Source organism: Benincasa hispida, chromosome 3, assembly GCF_027475165.1.
Source record: "Benincasa hispida cultivar pf3 chromosome 3, pf3_genome.v1.1, whole genome shotgun sequence".
Classification (NCBI taxonomy): domain Eukaryota; kingdom Viridiplantae; phylum Streptophyta; class Magnoliopsida; order Cucurbitales; family Cucurbitaceae; genus Benincasa; species Benincasa hispida.
In genome coordinates this window covers 28097858-28111140 of record NC_143480.1, presented here as the reverse complement: position 1 = coordinate 28111140, position 13283 = coordinate 28097858, and the positions used below count along the sequence as shown (strand labels likewise).

The window sequence follows — 13283 nt, the reverse complement described above, 5'->3', positions numbered from 1 at the left end:
TAGCCGTGTTGTTTCTAAGTAAACTAAACCCTAGGTTATAATATATTCAGTGGGAGGAAGAGATATATATGATATGTCAATCATTCCACTCACGTTTCTCCCTGAATGTTCATGTCATGAGATTCATGCTTAGCCTCATGGTGCCTTGGGAGCATCCCCCTTCGGATGATGTTTGCATGAGTCAATATCAAGGTGGACGGAGAGAGTATTTATAGTAAGTGGGTGAAGGGTGTGTGTCAACACGTCCTGCGGTCTCCTTCATTGGTTTGCACCATGAAATCATTCTTGCACTCCCTCATGGTGCCCTGGGAGTGTCCCCCCTTCGGATGGGTTTTGTGTAATTGGTCAATATCAAGGTGAGCTCTAGAAACGGATAGGGTCACTTTAGTTTTTTGTCCCAATCGGATTTTTTCCCTTCAGATTGGTTGATTGGGGCGAAACTCTAGGGCCTAAAATGGCGGGTCATACTTACGGGAAATTTTTAAGTAAGTTAATGATTTCTTGACCAAATCAATGATGGCTAGTCGTTATAGAAGCAAGAGTTTCTCTGGTATTAATAAGTTAATGATTTCTTCCATCGAATGAGCGTTTCCACAGATGAAACAACTTGCGGTCGTTTGGACAATTGCATTGACCTTCCCTTTTTGCACTCCAGTGCTATTAATTGTGATGCCTTGTATCAAACTCATCATTGTAGTCATTTGGTTCTGAAGTGATACAATGGTCCCGTTGTTCGTTTTATTGTCTCTAATTCTTAATCTTTGATCATTTTCTCTCCAGTCCTCGTGATTTTTTGAAAGGAGATCAAGGATATTCTTGGCCTCATACATTTTGTCTAGCAGACCTCCAACTGCAGCCGCATCGGCAGCGGTCTGTGATGTAGGGGTTAATCCTTGGTAGAAAATCTCCATCTGTAAGCAGTCTGGTAAGCCGTTATGTGAGCAGTCTCTTACCATTCTCCTAAACCTCGCCCAAGCATCGCTGAACGATTCATCAGTTTCCTGTTCAAAATTCGTAATTAACTTCCTCCTTCTTGCGTTCTCCATTGGAGGGAAGTATTTCTTCATGAACTTTTCTAAGACTTGTTCCCACGAAGTTATCTCTCTCGGTTTGAGAGAGTACGCCCATTTTCATGCCTGGTCACACAACGAAAATGGAAACAAAGTTAGTCGAACTTCTTTGGTAGAGATATTAGGTAACACAAAAGTGTTACAGATCTCTATGAAGCTCCGAAGATGGCTGTGTGGGTATTCGCCACACCTCCCTCCAAACTGTCCAGCAGTCTGGATCATCTACAGCATTACCGATTTCATTTCGAATTGTGATCCATCAAGAGGGGGCCTCATGATTCCTAGGGAGAAATCGTAGAGGTTGGGCGACGCATAGTCTCGAATGGGCCTATTGCGGTTGTTCGCCAGTAGGATTGGATTCGCCATGACGTTATTTTCATTTGGTGCTCCATTTCCAGGTTGTTCCTCCATATTATCTTTATCTTGTTGTTGGCGGCTATCTCTCAATCTTCGTCGGAACGTTCTTTAAATCTTTGGGTCGTAATGTGCAAAAGATTGAAAGCTGCAAAGAAATCATAAAAATTACCATTAGCACACTGAATTGCCAAAGTCCTCGGCAACAATGCCAAAAACTTGATGCATTATTTTATGCGGTGAATTAATGAAAGGAATTGTGGTGATGGAAAATGCGTTGTGCAACAAGTTTTCTCAGCAGGACCCATAAATCCTACTAAGTTTCCTGGTAAGTCCAAGGTCGAACTCAGGGACTAAGGAACATAATATGCGATAATAATTTTTAAGATCACTTTGCGGTAACAAATAAATTAATGGTTTGGTTGGTTTGTTGTTTGAAGTATAAAAAATATGCGGTGGATTTGAGAAAAGATTGATTATGCAACAGATACACTGAGTATGCGGAGGAACGGGTTGAGAAGGTCTTTAGCTAGCGTTTCCCAAGAATGCGTTCAAACTATGCGATCATGCTACACTCATGCGACAGCAAATCATTTTCCAATGCAAATGCGGTAGCTCCAAATTCTAGGATGCATGCAATGAATGTGTTAATGTCTATAGAGCTTATTCCTAAGACTCTACTTCTTGCCTATGCGATGATGCGTTAATGTCTATACAAGGTGACTGCTGTAACGATTTATTTACACTTTATGCAGTACTACTTCTAGATGTATGCGTTATTACTAAAATGCTTGTAGTATGCTATGCGTTGTCACAAGTTTCCTTGCACTGAAACCAAGTATAATTCCAACGCAAGTTTCTCAGAGTAATCTGAGGTCGAACACAGGGATTGTTGTCATTAGTGTGTTACATTTGTGATATATGCGACCGATGTTTTTACAATTAATAAAGGTTGCGTTTGTACAGGAAGGTAAATTGCGGTAAAGTAAAATTGTGCAGATAAACTAAAGTTGCGGTAATAAAATAAGTTGCGATAAAAATAAACCTAAACTAACGTGATGTTTGCAAGATACAAGATACATGATATACATGATGCTGAGTTCAAGACCGGTTGTGAAGTTTATTCAAAGGATCGTGGTATGCGATGGCAAGTCTTTATGGATGAATCAGAAGGGGAAAGAATAATTAGTACAAACATCACAAGTTTGTTAATTGCGTTAAGGAGATAACTAAGGTTTCGCTTTCCCTTGGCGTACACCTTTTGGTGATCGGCTGCGTTCCCATGTCTCTATGGTGAAACAGGGATGAACGTGATGAACACAAGGTTGCTTCCATCTCTGGAAGTACTTCTCGCTTTAGTGAATGCATTCTTCCAACCCTCTCTCGATAGGCGGAATGGCATCTTCACTTCTGCTCTCACAGGTGAAGATGTCGTCTAGCATGCTTTGACTAAACTTAATTATTTCCTTAACCTAATTAATTCATTTGCTCAATTATTGCTAATTATCCAAGGGATTAAGAAAACATCGTGGAGAAAGTGAAATATGGATAAATGGAAATAGGCAAAGAGATGGAGATGGAAATGATAATAATATTTAATTATAGAATTAAGCATCTGATACATGGTGTGAATGATAGACTAAGAAGATTAATACAATTGATGATAAATAAATAGAAACAAATACAGAAGAGTGTCAACGTCTTGACACAAATTTGGACGGTGGTTTTTCTTACTAGCGTGTAGAATGAATGAACAAAAGAGCTTCCCTCTCAGGCTTGCTCATCTGGTAGAGGTGACTTTCGTACAGAGCTTCAACGGTGGGGATCAGAAGGATTCTTTGCCCGGAGACTCACCTCTCGGCCTTGTCTCTTAATTCTTCCTGGATCTACTCTGATTAGTTGCTCAACAAGTCTCTCCCACATATCAGTATATACATTTTTCTTTGTATTCCAGCATATCTTTTCAGTGGAATGGCCGGAGCTATTTATAGGCTCAGCTTTGACTCTTTGCATTGTGATCCCCACTTTATTGTTAAGGCAGTTCCGGAAATGGTGGAGTGAATATTCCTTCTGTTACGCAATCGATCTCGTTAGAAATGCACAACGGTCAGTTGTACACGCGTTAGAATCCTCCACATTTGCGTTGCTCTTCATATCTTCGATCGTTTGCCCGCATGCGGTGTTGTTTTTTATTACCGCATGCGGTTGAGATTGCGTTGATCGCTTAGCTCTTGATCGATTGTCGCATGCGCCGTCATTGCATTGATCGTCTATTCATTCCTGAATGATGAGCGCAATGCGACGTAGATATGTTGTTAAGTTTATCTTAAGCCTTGAACGCATGGAATGACTTGATTTCCTGCAAAATAGACTTGAAATATTCTTTTCTACCATCACAATGGTGTCAGTGGGTGTATTGACGACAGTTTATAATTCTTGCATTTCTTAGCTAATTTCTATACAATTGACGCAACTTTCCTTCCTTTTGGCCGCAATATCTAAATAAAACAGTATAAATAACTTGTATTTCTAAAAGTTATTAACCGCATACAATCATAACCTATCTCTAGGATGCATGCGATGTGTTAATAGCAAACAACGCTTATTCTTAAGCTACTATCTCTTGATTATGCGTTTCTAATCTGACTCTCCTGAGCGTAGATTCTAACCTGACTTTTCCAAGCCTAGATTCTATCCTTAGACTACCCTCCCAAGTATCTCTAATGAACGAATGAAGCATACATAATACAAGATAATCGCATAGAATGAAGATCTCAAGTTATGCTAGCTAAGTGCTTCTCAACCCATTCAACAGATTTAGCTACTCATGCATAATATACAGAGAGTGAACAGATATAAAGTTGTAAATTCCATTTCTATAAATAAGTTCAGAGTATCAAATGACAATGGAAGATAAGGATAGAGAGCCTGGTAGCAATTCCTTGCTTCCCAAGGCTTTTACACTGTTAACTCTATTCTGCTCAAAAGATGTTCCTGCGTCCATAGAGTTGGCCCTCTCTCTGATCTCGACGCTTCCGGCATTCTTCCAAGTTCACCGGAACGATCTCTCGATACAATCTCACTTTCCTCGCTTCCGCCTCCTATGTAAAAGAAAACTAAGAACAAAGCTACTTCTATCTAAGGGAAAAATTCTCTAACTGTTTGATTGAACTCCTTCACTAAAGGTGTCCTCTGATATTTATAGAGCTTCGGAGTGAAAGGCTTCTTCTCTCTTATGATTGCACTGATGGGATGACATTAATTCTCTGTCTAATGCGCCGAATATTTGTCACCGAAAAGTTGAGTGTACTTGCTACAATAGTTCGTTAATGGCTTGTCAACTTAATTCGGAATCGATCGTCATAAGCTTTTTGTCCCATCATGATTTGTTATGCTTTTCACCTAGATGCACCCACCAAAGATGCGCCGGCTCTATGCGGCAACCTTCTTGAGCAGATAATTACGAGCGCAAATGATCGCATAGCCTTGCGTTAATGCAATCTCTTGATGCGCTCGGTCGTTGATTTCTTTGCATCGCATTTTCCGCCTTGCATCAATGCATATTCTACACAAAAATACATAAGTTAACTATTTTAATGTGATTGATGCATGCGACCGCAATATTGTGAACTTAATGCTTTTGGACGCAATCTTGTATATTTTTATCAATGAAAACCTGCATTGTTTTATAACTTAGCACTGTAATAATGTGCATTTCTTCCCGTTATCAACTATCGTTCAGCCTTTTTGCATGAACTTTCATAAAGCCACGTCACCTACTAATGGAGATTAAGGGCCCAGATTAAGCCATCTGTTTGTATAACTAAAAGAAAAGTTTAAAACTGAGCGTTTTGAGCAAACTTGACCCTCGCTGGAAAACTCGATGGAGAAGGGTCATTACTCGATAGGATACTCGGTGTTGGATGGCTTGTTTGATGTATGTTCCTTACTCAATGGATCGTACTCGACATGCGACCCTTCCTCGCTTATGCTCGACGTTCGACCCTTCCTTGATTTCTTACACTCGATGCTTGACACTTCCTCGATCAATTATACTCGACGCTCAGTAGCATTTACTTGATGCCTACCTTATGCTTACTCGATGCTCAATCACCCCCCTTCACAACTAACACTTAGCCAGAAATTCTCTTTGCAAGGCTAGATTAATAAGTATCTGAGAGCTAACCTCCCATACTTAAATATTTTCCTTCTTCAACTTATACTTTACCTCAAAACCCACAATTTCAATCTAACTTAAATATTTAACCCCAAAACTTTGCTTAACTCAAACAATAAACATAATTAAAAAGGGAAAGTAAAGTGCGGGTTTTATAGTTACACTTACAGAATTACTAAAGTGTTAGTAAGTTCTGATGAAAAACGGTAGCTAAATGACTATCAGAATATGAGTTATTCTGGAGATAGTATATAGTTAATAATGTCTTGATTTAATGAAGGAGTATTTGACTACCCCTCGGTAGCACTTATTCCGACTCACTATAGTATCGTTGCAAAATAATGAATTTTGGGTACATTATTACTTTGCTAAAACATGATTGGGTTTAAAAGAAATTCACTTATAAAATTTGTTTAGATTTTCATAATGACAAGTTCTTTAGTACAACTATTGGCTTCTGATAAACTTACCGGGGATAACTATGCTACGTGGAAATCAAACTTAAATAGAATACTGGTGATAGATGACCCGAGGTTCGTTTTAACATAGGAATGTCTTCCTGTTCCTAGCTCAAATGCAAACCGAAATGTTCAGGATGTTGGGATTGTTGTCCTAATTCTCTCAGAGTCTTGTTGTTTGTAATGATACACATTGTTTGATGAATAAAATAATTGTTATTTCATTCTAGAATTTACTCATATCCAATAAACAAAGCTCTTGGTTATCTTATGTAAACTTAAGCATGTATATGTGATATACAAGTGGATCATGACTTAAGTGATAACCTAAATAGGTCTATAGTATAAGAATTGAGGTAGGATACCTGATCCTGGTGACACTATGGATACGGTTCGCTTTGTAGAGGTCTACAAGTGTTGTAAACTACTACAGATGGTAAATCCTGACCATTCATGTGGAGACGTACGAGCGGGGGTGTCTTATACAAAGAGTTTGTATAAGACTGGACCACAAGATGATTAGACTCTGTATATAACGCCATTGATACTAGAGACTTACATCCCACTAAACGACCATAGGTGATACGACCTCAATCCTAAGTGTTTTGAGAACCCCTACCTTTAAGGGCGGTCCTTTGATTAGTATGGGTGAGAGTGGTCAGATTGCCAACTCAACATGCCTACCTTTTTGGGGACTTGTCTGATCTGGGAGCTATGAACTGAATCCATAAAATGTAATTCACTCCTTTCCCGAAGCAGGGATAAGTAGAGAGATTGCTTCCTTAAGGGCTGATTCCGAGGCTTGAACATAGTGGCCACAGCTTTTCTTTAAAAGAGAGGACTCGATCATAGTAGAACTATGACTTATGTTCATTAGAGGAATCAGTGGTACTTAAGAAGTTAGATGTAACTACAGAGGAATTACGGTTATTGGTCTAGTTGTACTTACGAGTGATCTGTGAAGGATTGTCGTACTGCTGATTAGTTAAAATGTACACCTAATATATCTATGGTAAGGAGAGTTCAGTTGTCGATCTTTAGTGGAGTACCTGACAGTTAACAAATGGTGGATCCCGTGACTAAAGAGTTTAGTCAGTTATTCACGTATCATTGGAGCTTCGAGCTATAGGTCCATAAGGTCCCCTTGGTAGCTCAATTGATTCAGTTGAGGATTAGTTCTTGATGTTGATTTGAAATGTTCAAATTGAAAAGAGGTAATTCGATTATATATGATATGATTGGTTTGATGTATGAGATACATCTAGTGGAGGATTAATGTAAATGAGATTTACATTAAGTGCCATGGAATAGAAAAAGAGCTATGGTTTATATGTTTCATGAGATGAAATATTAAAACTATAGGTTATAAATATAATATGATAAGTTGGTTATCATTTATATTTATAATAATATTAATTATTGAATAATTAACTCGTTTTCTCTAATAACCATTGAGTCGGAGGTTATTGGTGGTTTCATGGTAATCGTGAGATAAAAGGAAAAATGCTTTCCTAATTTTAGTAATGCTGAAAATTGTTGAATTTGATTTTTCCTCTCACAGAAGTTTTCAAGTAAATTGGATTAACTAAGCGAAAACTTGGAGCAATTAAACAATCATGTAGTGTTTTGTAGGCGACAGACAGGAGCGTGGCGATGAATCTACAAAAGTGTGTAATGTTTCTCCTTGATTATTTGTAGTATCAAGCTGTAATTTCTGTAATGAATACATAATTGTTTGCTTCGATTTATGATTGTAATTGTTAACTTCATATATGATTGTAATTTGGAATGATCTTTCCGTTGCTCATGGAAATCCTCGTGTACGATTTCCTTCAATTGGTATCAGACCAGGTTGTTCTAATATTCCAAATTACAAGTCTGTTTTGAACTTCTTTACAGTCTCGATGGGTTTCTGCATTTGTGTTTAATTGTTAAGTGCATTTGTGGATGGAGTTGATGAATGTTTTCGGGTTAATTGCCTTTAGTTAAAGCTTTCTTTAATTACAATTGTTTGGGTTGTAAGTTTCTTCAACCCAAATAACCCTTATTAAATAATAAACCCAACCCAACCATAAAACATTTAGTTGGAGTTAATCAGATTACTTGGGTCATTTATTTAAATTTTTGTTCTAAAAATAAGTAAAATGTTAATATGTAAAAGTTTTATTCAACTATTTTCATATATTGAACTTAAGATTAACAACTCAATTTCAATTTATATTATAAAAATTTTATTTACAAAGTGCTAAAAAGTTGTTGAAGAATAAATTATTCAAAAAAATATGAAATTAAATAAAATGAAAATAAATATATTATATAGAATTATATCATTAGTAAGAAAAATTACTTTTTCAAATTAGTAATAAGTTAATTAGTTTCATGTTATTTTAAGTGAATCATGGACCAATTCAATTCATACAATTTTCATTTATTTTATCTAATCCAACACAAACCATACCAATTGGATTGAATTTTTAAAATTCTTCCAAGAGTTTTTGGACACCCTTAAAATATATAATCATACCAGGAATCTAAAAAAATGTGGAGGATAATTAAAAAAGAGAATGACAGTTACAATTACAATTCTATTATTGATTTTTTATTTATATTACCCATTTGAAAAGTCAACAATATAGTGTTTGTACTATAATCTCGAAGTTAGAAGTTCGACTCCCATCTAAATATTGTAAAAAAAATGAATCTAGATGTAGAGTTGGGAATGTAGGGCGGAAATATATTATTATTATTATGTCAAAAAATATATATTATTGTTATGGTCGTTTTTAAATATAGAAAAATGAGTCAATTTATTTACAAATATAGCAAAATATCATTGATAACAATGACATTTTGCTATATTTGAAAATGTTTCCGGCAGTTTTGTACTCTTATTTGTTGTTATTATTTAAAAAAATAATTTATATTATTTATTACTATTGATTAAAATAATACAAATAGAGTTTGAACTATTTACCTTAAATGGTTATGGAAGCAAATATAGTACAGATACCATAATAAATGTGGTGTAAAGAGGCTTATTGAAAGGATAAATTTGTAAGAAAAATAAGTAAAAGATAAAAAGAAAAAAAAAACTGAAAATTCTAATAATTATAGACATTTTTTAAATATGGGGTTTACTATCTCTCTCATTGTTCTTGTTTTTTTTTCGTTATTTTGTATTTTTTTTCCCCTTCTTACACCACATTCCACCTTGTATGCAAATTATTATCAAATATATTTAAGTGAGGATGAATCTATCTTTCATAGGTCGAATTTCCTTTAATAATTAGTGTACCAAAATAAGAATTTCCTATCATAAGCACGTTCTAACCTGGGAAGAAATTAACTAAAACACGAAAATATATTTGATTTTGTTTGATGTTTAGCATTTTATTGTTTGATGAGGTTATCCTTTTGTTGTTGTTATTATTCATTTTTTTTGTTTTCTTTTTCGTTGCCTCATGAGATATATTTTTTTTTATTAATTTAAACGTGACATTTGTTTTTTTCATTCATGTACACACACATAATCATGCATAAGTGCTGAGTAACTTTTCTCTCTATATATTAGTATGAGTGATACTTGAGTGTATCCATTTATAACGTCTCATTTCAACCATATAACAAAAAAATTTAATAATTGAGTATACAAAAATGATTTTGATATACCCATATTTTTTAAAGGATGTTATAAATATTAATAATGCATAGAAATTGAATATAAAAATTAAAGTAGGACATGTCAAACAAATAACTCTAGAGGGAAGTTTTATTAAATATATAATTTTGAAACAAAGGCGTAGGGTGGAAAGTTCCAACCTTTTTCTATAAGAGAAATACTCACCATGCTTTGACTAATTATATTAGGCTAAAATAATAACCTATTAGACAATTGTCATTTTGAACTAATTTAATCTTTTTTAAATTATATTTAACCTCATTGTTGCATTATTAATGTATGTAGATCATGTTTGAATTAATTTTCTAAATAGTTAAAAAAAAGTATTTCTAAGCTAAAAAAAAATCATAACTTAGAAAACAATTCTAAATAAAATTTTAGATAGACGTATCACTTGAAAAGATTAAGTTTTTGATGGGTAGATCAAATTTTAAATATAAACGAGTTGGATCTTTTTAGAATATGATTGACATGTTTGTTTCAAATATAGTTAAAGAAATAACAATTTAATTCACAACCAATTTTTTCTTACCAACTTCTTGGAAAAAAAAAATAAAAATAAAAACTTTTTATTAACAACTTTTTTAAAAAAAAAAAATATTTAAATAACAAAAGGAACTAATTGAGGGTTCTCAATTAAAACATGCATGATAGGTAAAATCAAACGTTTAGAAAGATTAGAGAGAAACCAAATTGAAAATCACTCATAAGATTTAAGAACAATGGTTGCATATATAAATTATTAGCTTTGATAATTACAAATATTTGGAGTCATTTTCTAACTAAAATGACTCACTAAGATAGATAATAAAAATATTTAGTTGGAGCCTCAGTCTATCAATTTTTTTTTAAAAAAAAAAAGTGATTAAAAAAATTGTATATACACAAGAAATGGGAATATAGTATTTACTACTTAGTGCAATCTAGCTACACCTAAGTGTTGCTCAATAGACTAATCAATTGTCTACAAACGAACTTTAACTTATTTGCATGCATTTCTTTTTTTTCTAATACAAGAATCAATTATCTCCATCCCAACAAATTTTCTACTAAAAAAGATCTACTATATGTACCACTTGCCATAAATTTAGAGGAAATATCATTCTTTATGGGAGAATTTTGGTCAAAATTTCATTAACCTAAACCTCGGATATTTCTTGGCCAAACTTGGTGGAGGATTATTTCCCTTAAAATTCCATAGAAATTTTGAGTGCACAGATTGACATGCGAATAAGAAACTGTCAACTTGCAACATAGAGAGAGTAGGGAGAGGAAGAGATGCGAGTAGAATGGATCTAATTTAAATTATGATAATATAAAATTTGAGTATCTAATTGCGAGATTTTATTATTTTTCTTTTTGAGTATAATAGTAATTGGGTTATTCGAAATTGTGATCATATTTCGATGCCAAATTCATATTTGAAAAGTAAATAAAAACATTCATACAATATATAAACATAGTTAAAAAAATAATTAACATGTAGTCGTTGGTTTGAGGTCAGATGTATAAAAGCTCCAATACATATGATAAGGACTAACACTCTTCGTCTCTTCGGCGCCGGAAAATATCGCATTCTGAAGCCACACAAGCCAAAGAATCATACGATGACCCACCTTTATCGACGGCTTTTTCCCCACTAATTTTAATCTCTTTAATTCTCTCTCTAATTTCCCGACCTTCTTCATCTTCCATTATCATCCTCACCTTCCTCTCTATCTCTTCCCTCCCCACCACTCCCTCCGTCCTCACCCTCACCGCCACCCCCACCTCCTCCGTCAGCACCGTCGCGTTCATCTTCTGCTCTGCGTACAATGGCCACATCACCATCGCCACTCCGTTCACTATACTCTCTAACGACGAGTTCCATCCACCGTGCGTCATAAATCCCTTCACCGATTTGTGGCTCAAAATCTCCGCCTGTGGTCCCCACATTGGGACCACGAAACCCACCTCTCTCGTCCTTTCTATAAACCCTTCCGGCAAGTATTCCGGCGACGAATCGTCTTTCGATCCAATTCCCGCCGTGAAAAATGTTCCCATGAAATCTGTCCCTTCTGGCGGTCGTATCACCCAAACAAACCGCTGCTGACTCAGCTCCAACCCCCACGCCAATTCTATGATTTGCTCTACACGTAACGTCCCCCCACTCCCAAACGACACATATATCACCGACTCATCCGGTTGCCGGTCAAGCCACTTCAACACCTCACTCTCTAAGTTGGGCTCACCATTTCTAGTCAACGGCCCAATTGGATAAATCGGTACTTGGTTGGCTTTTCGTTCACCTAGGGTCCCAGATTGAGTTAGCGCTTTTAGCGTTATGGGCTCAAGATCTTGCCACGTGTTGGATAAAATTCCATCTGCCGTTCCAAGTTCCCGTGCGAAAGCTTCGAATGAGTCGTAAACATCCTCCTGGTTCAACACGAACACTTGGATGGTATCTTCGAAGCGGACCGGGGAGCAACCCGGGATTCTGAGACGTTCATGGTTGTACACGTGGGCGTCAATCATTGGTTTGTCCATGAAAGGGTAAAAGAAGGGGAGAGAGAGGAACCAAGCACTAGTGGTCATGAAAACAAAGCCCAACATGCCGAGTTCGTGGGCTATGGAGAGAGCTTGGGTTCCGAAAAGGTCAACGATCAGCGCTGCCGGAGGGGGTGTGGTGGCGGCGATGGAGGAGCGGAGGAAGGGGAAAGAGGCGGTCATCATGGCATTGATTATATCGACGTAGGAGGCGTTTGAGTCGAGGGTGGATGAGGAGTGAGGAAGAGGGACGATGTTGGCGGCGGAGGGTTTTTGGAGGAGGTTGGATTCGGCGGAGGAGCCGGTGCCGACAACAAAGAGAGTGGCTTGGAGGTTGTGGTGGAGGACGAGGCGGTTTGCCAGCTCGAGGAAGGGAATGAGATGACCCATTCCGGGGCTGACCAGCAAAGCCACGTGGGTTTTGGAGTCTTGAACAGGCATGGCGATGGCAGGAAGGAAATCAAGAAGAAGAAGGTTGTAGAAATTGTGTTAAGCTTGGGTTGTAGGTAGTCAATGGTGATATTTATATAATTTTAAAACCTTTCAATTTTGTAACGTCTCTACCATTGCCATTCGTAGTTTGTTATTTGAAGATTACGCTCCAAAATTGCTTGTTTCCATATTTGATGAAAATTTATTACACGTTGAAAGTTGGATGATCTAATTAAATTATTTTAAGTAGAACAGGTATTTATGTGTATTTTGGTTGTATTCATTTTTTTTTGGAGAATTTTCTTCACATGAAAAATTGTAGTTGGATAACTGAATAGATATACAAAAATGATTATAACTTAACTAGCATATGAGTGTGATTGACCACGAAGTCCATTGTTCGAATTCCTCTATCCCAATTATATCTTTTCAAATGAATGGATGCTTCTTATGGTACACTCATTTAAAAAAAAAGAAGAAGAAGAAAGCTAAAAATCCTTTTTTATCAATATATGTAGTTACTAAGGGAGTTCAAGAGTTGGGTTTGAATACTTTTTAGACTCAACTCAATTGTTTGAGTTGTAAAT

General features: G+C 36.0%; 1 protein-coding gene and 1 non-coding gene across 2 annotated transcripts; one reads left to right on the top strand and one right to left on the bottom strand.

Annotated features, from left to right (window-relative positions):
- Positions 1–927: 927 nt before the first annotated feature.
- Positions 928–1034, top strand: LOC120074815 (small nucleolar RNA R71). The gene has a single exon (XR_005481096.1). It is a non-coding gene; the product is annotated as a small nucleolar RNA R71 (small nucleolar RNA).
- Positions 1035–11155: 10121 nt separating this feature from the next.
- On the bottom strand, positions 11156–12868 carry LOC120074712 (UDP-glycosyltransferase 72E1-like). Its single transcript, XM_039027931.2, has one exon. It carries the CDS (start codon positions 12703–12705, stop codon positions 11275–11277), a length of 1431 nt encoding a protein of 476 aa, XP_038883859.2. The 5' UTR covers positions 12706–12868; the 3' UTR covers positions 11156–11274.
- Positions 12869–13283: the final 415 nt, after the last annotated feature.

Bases quoted from the DNA above. Each gene is read 5' to 3' on its own strand.
- LOC120074712 (XM_039027931.2), bottom strand. From the start codon at position 12,705: ATGCCTGTTCAAGACTCCAAAACCCACGTGGCTTTGCTGGTCAGCCCC.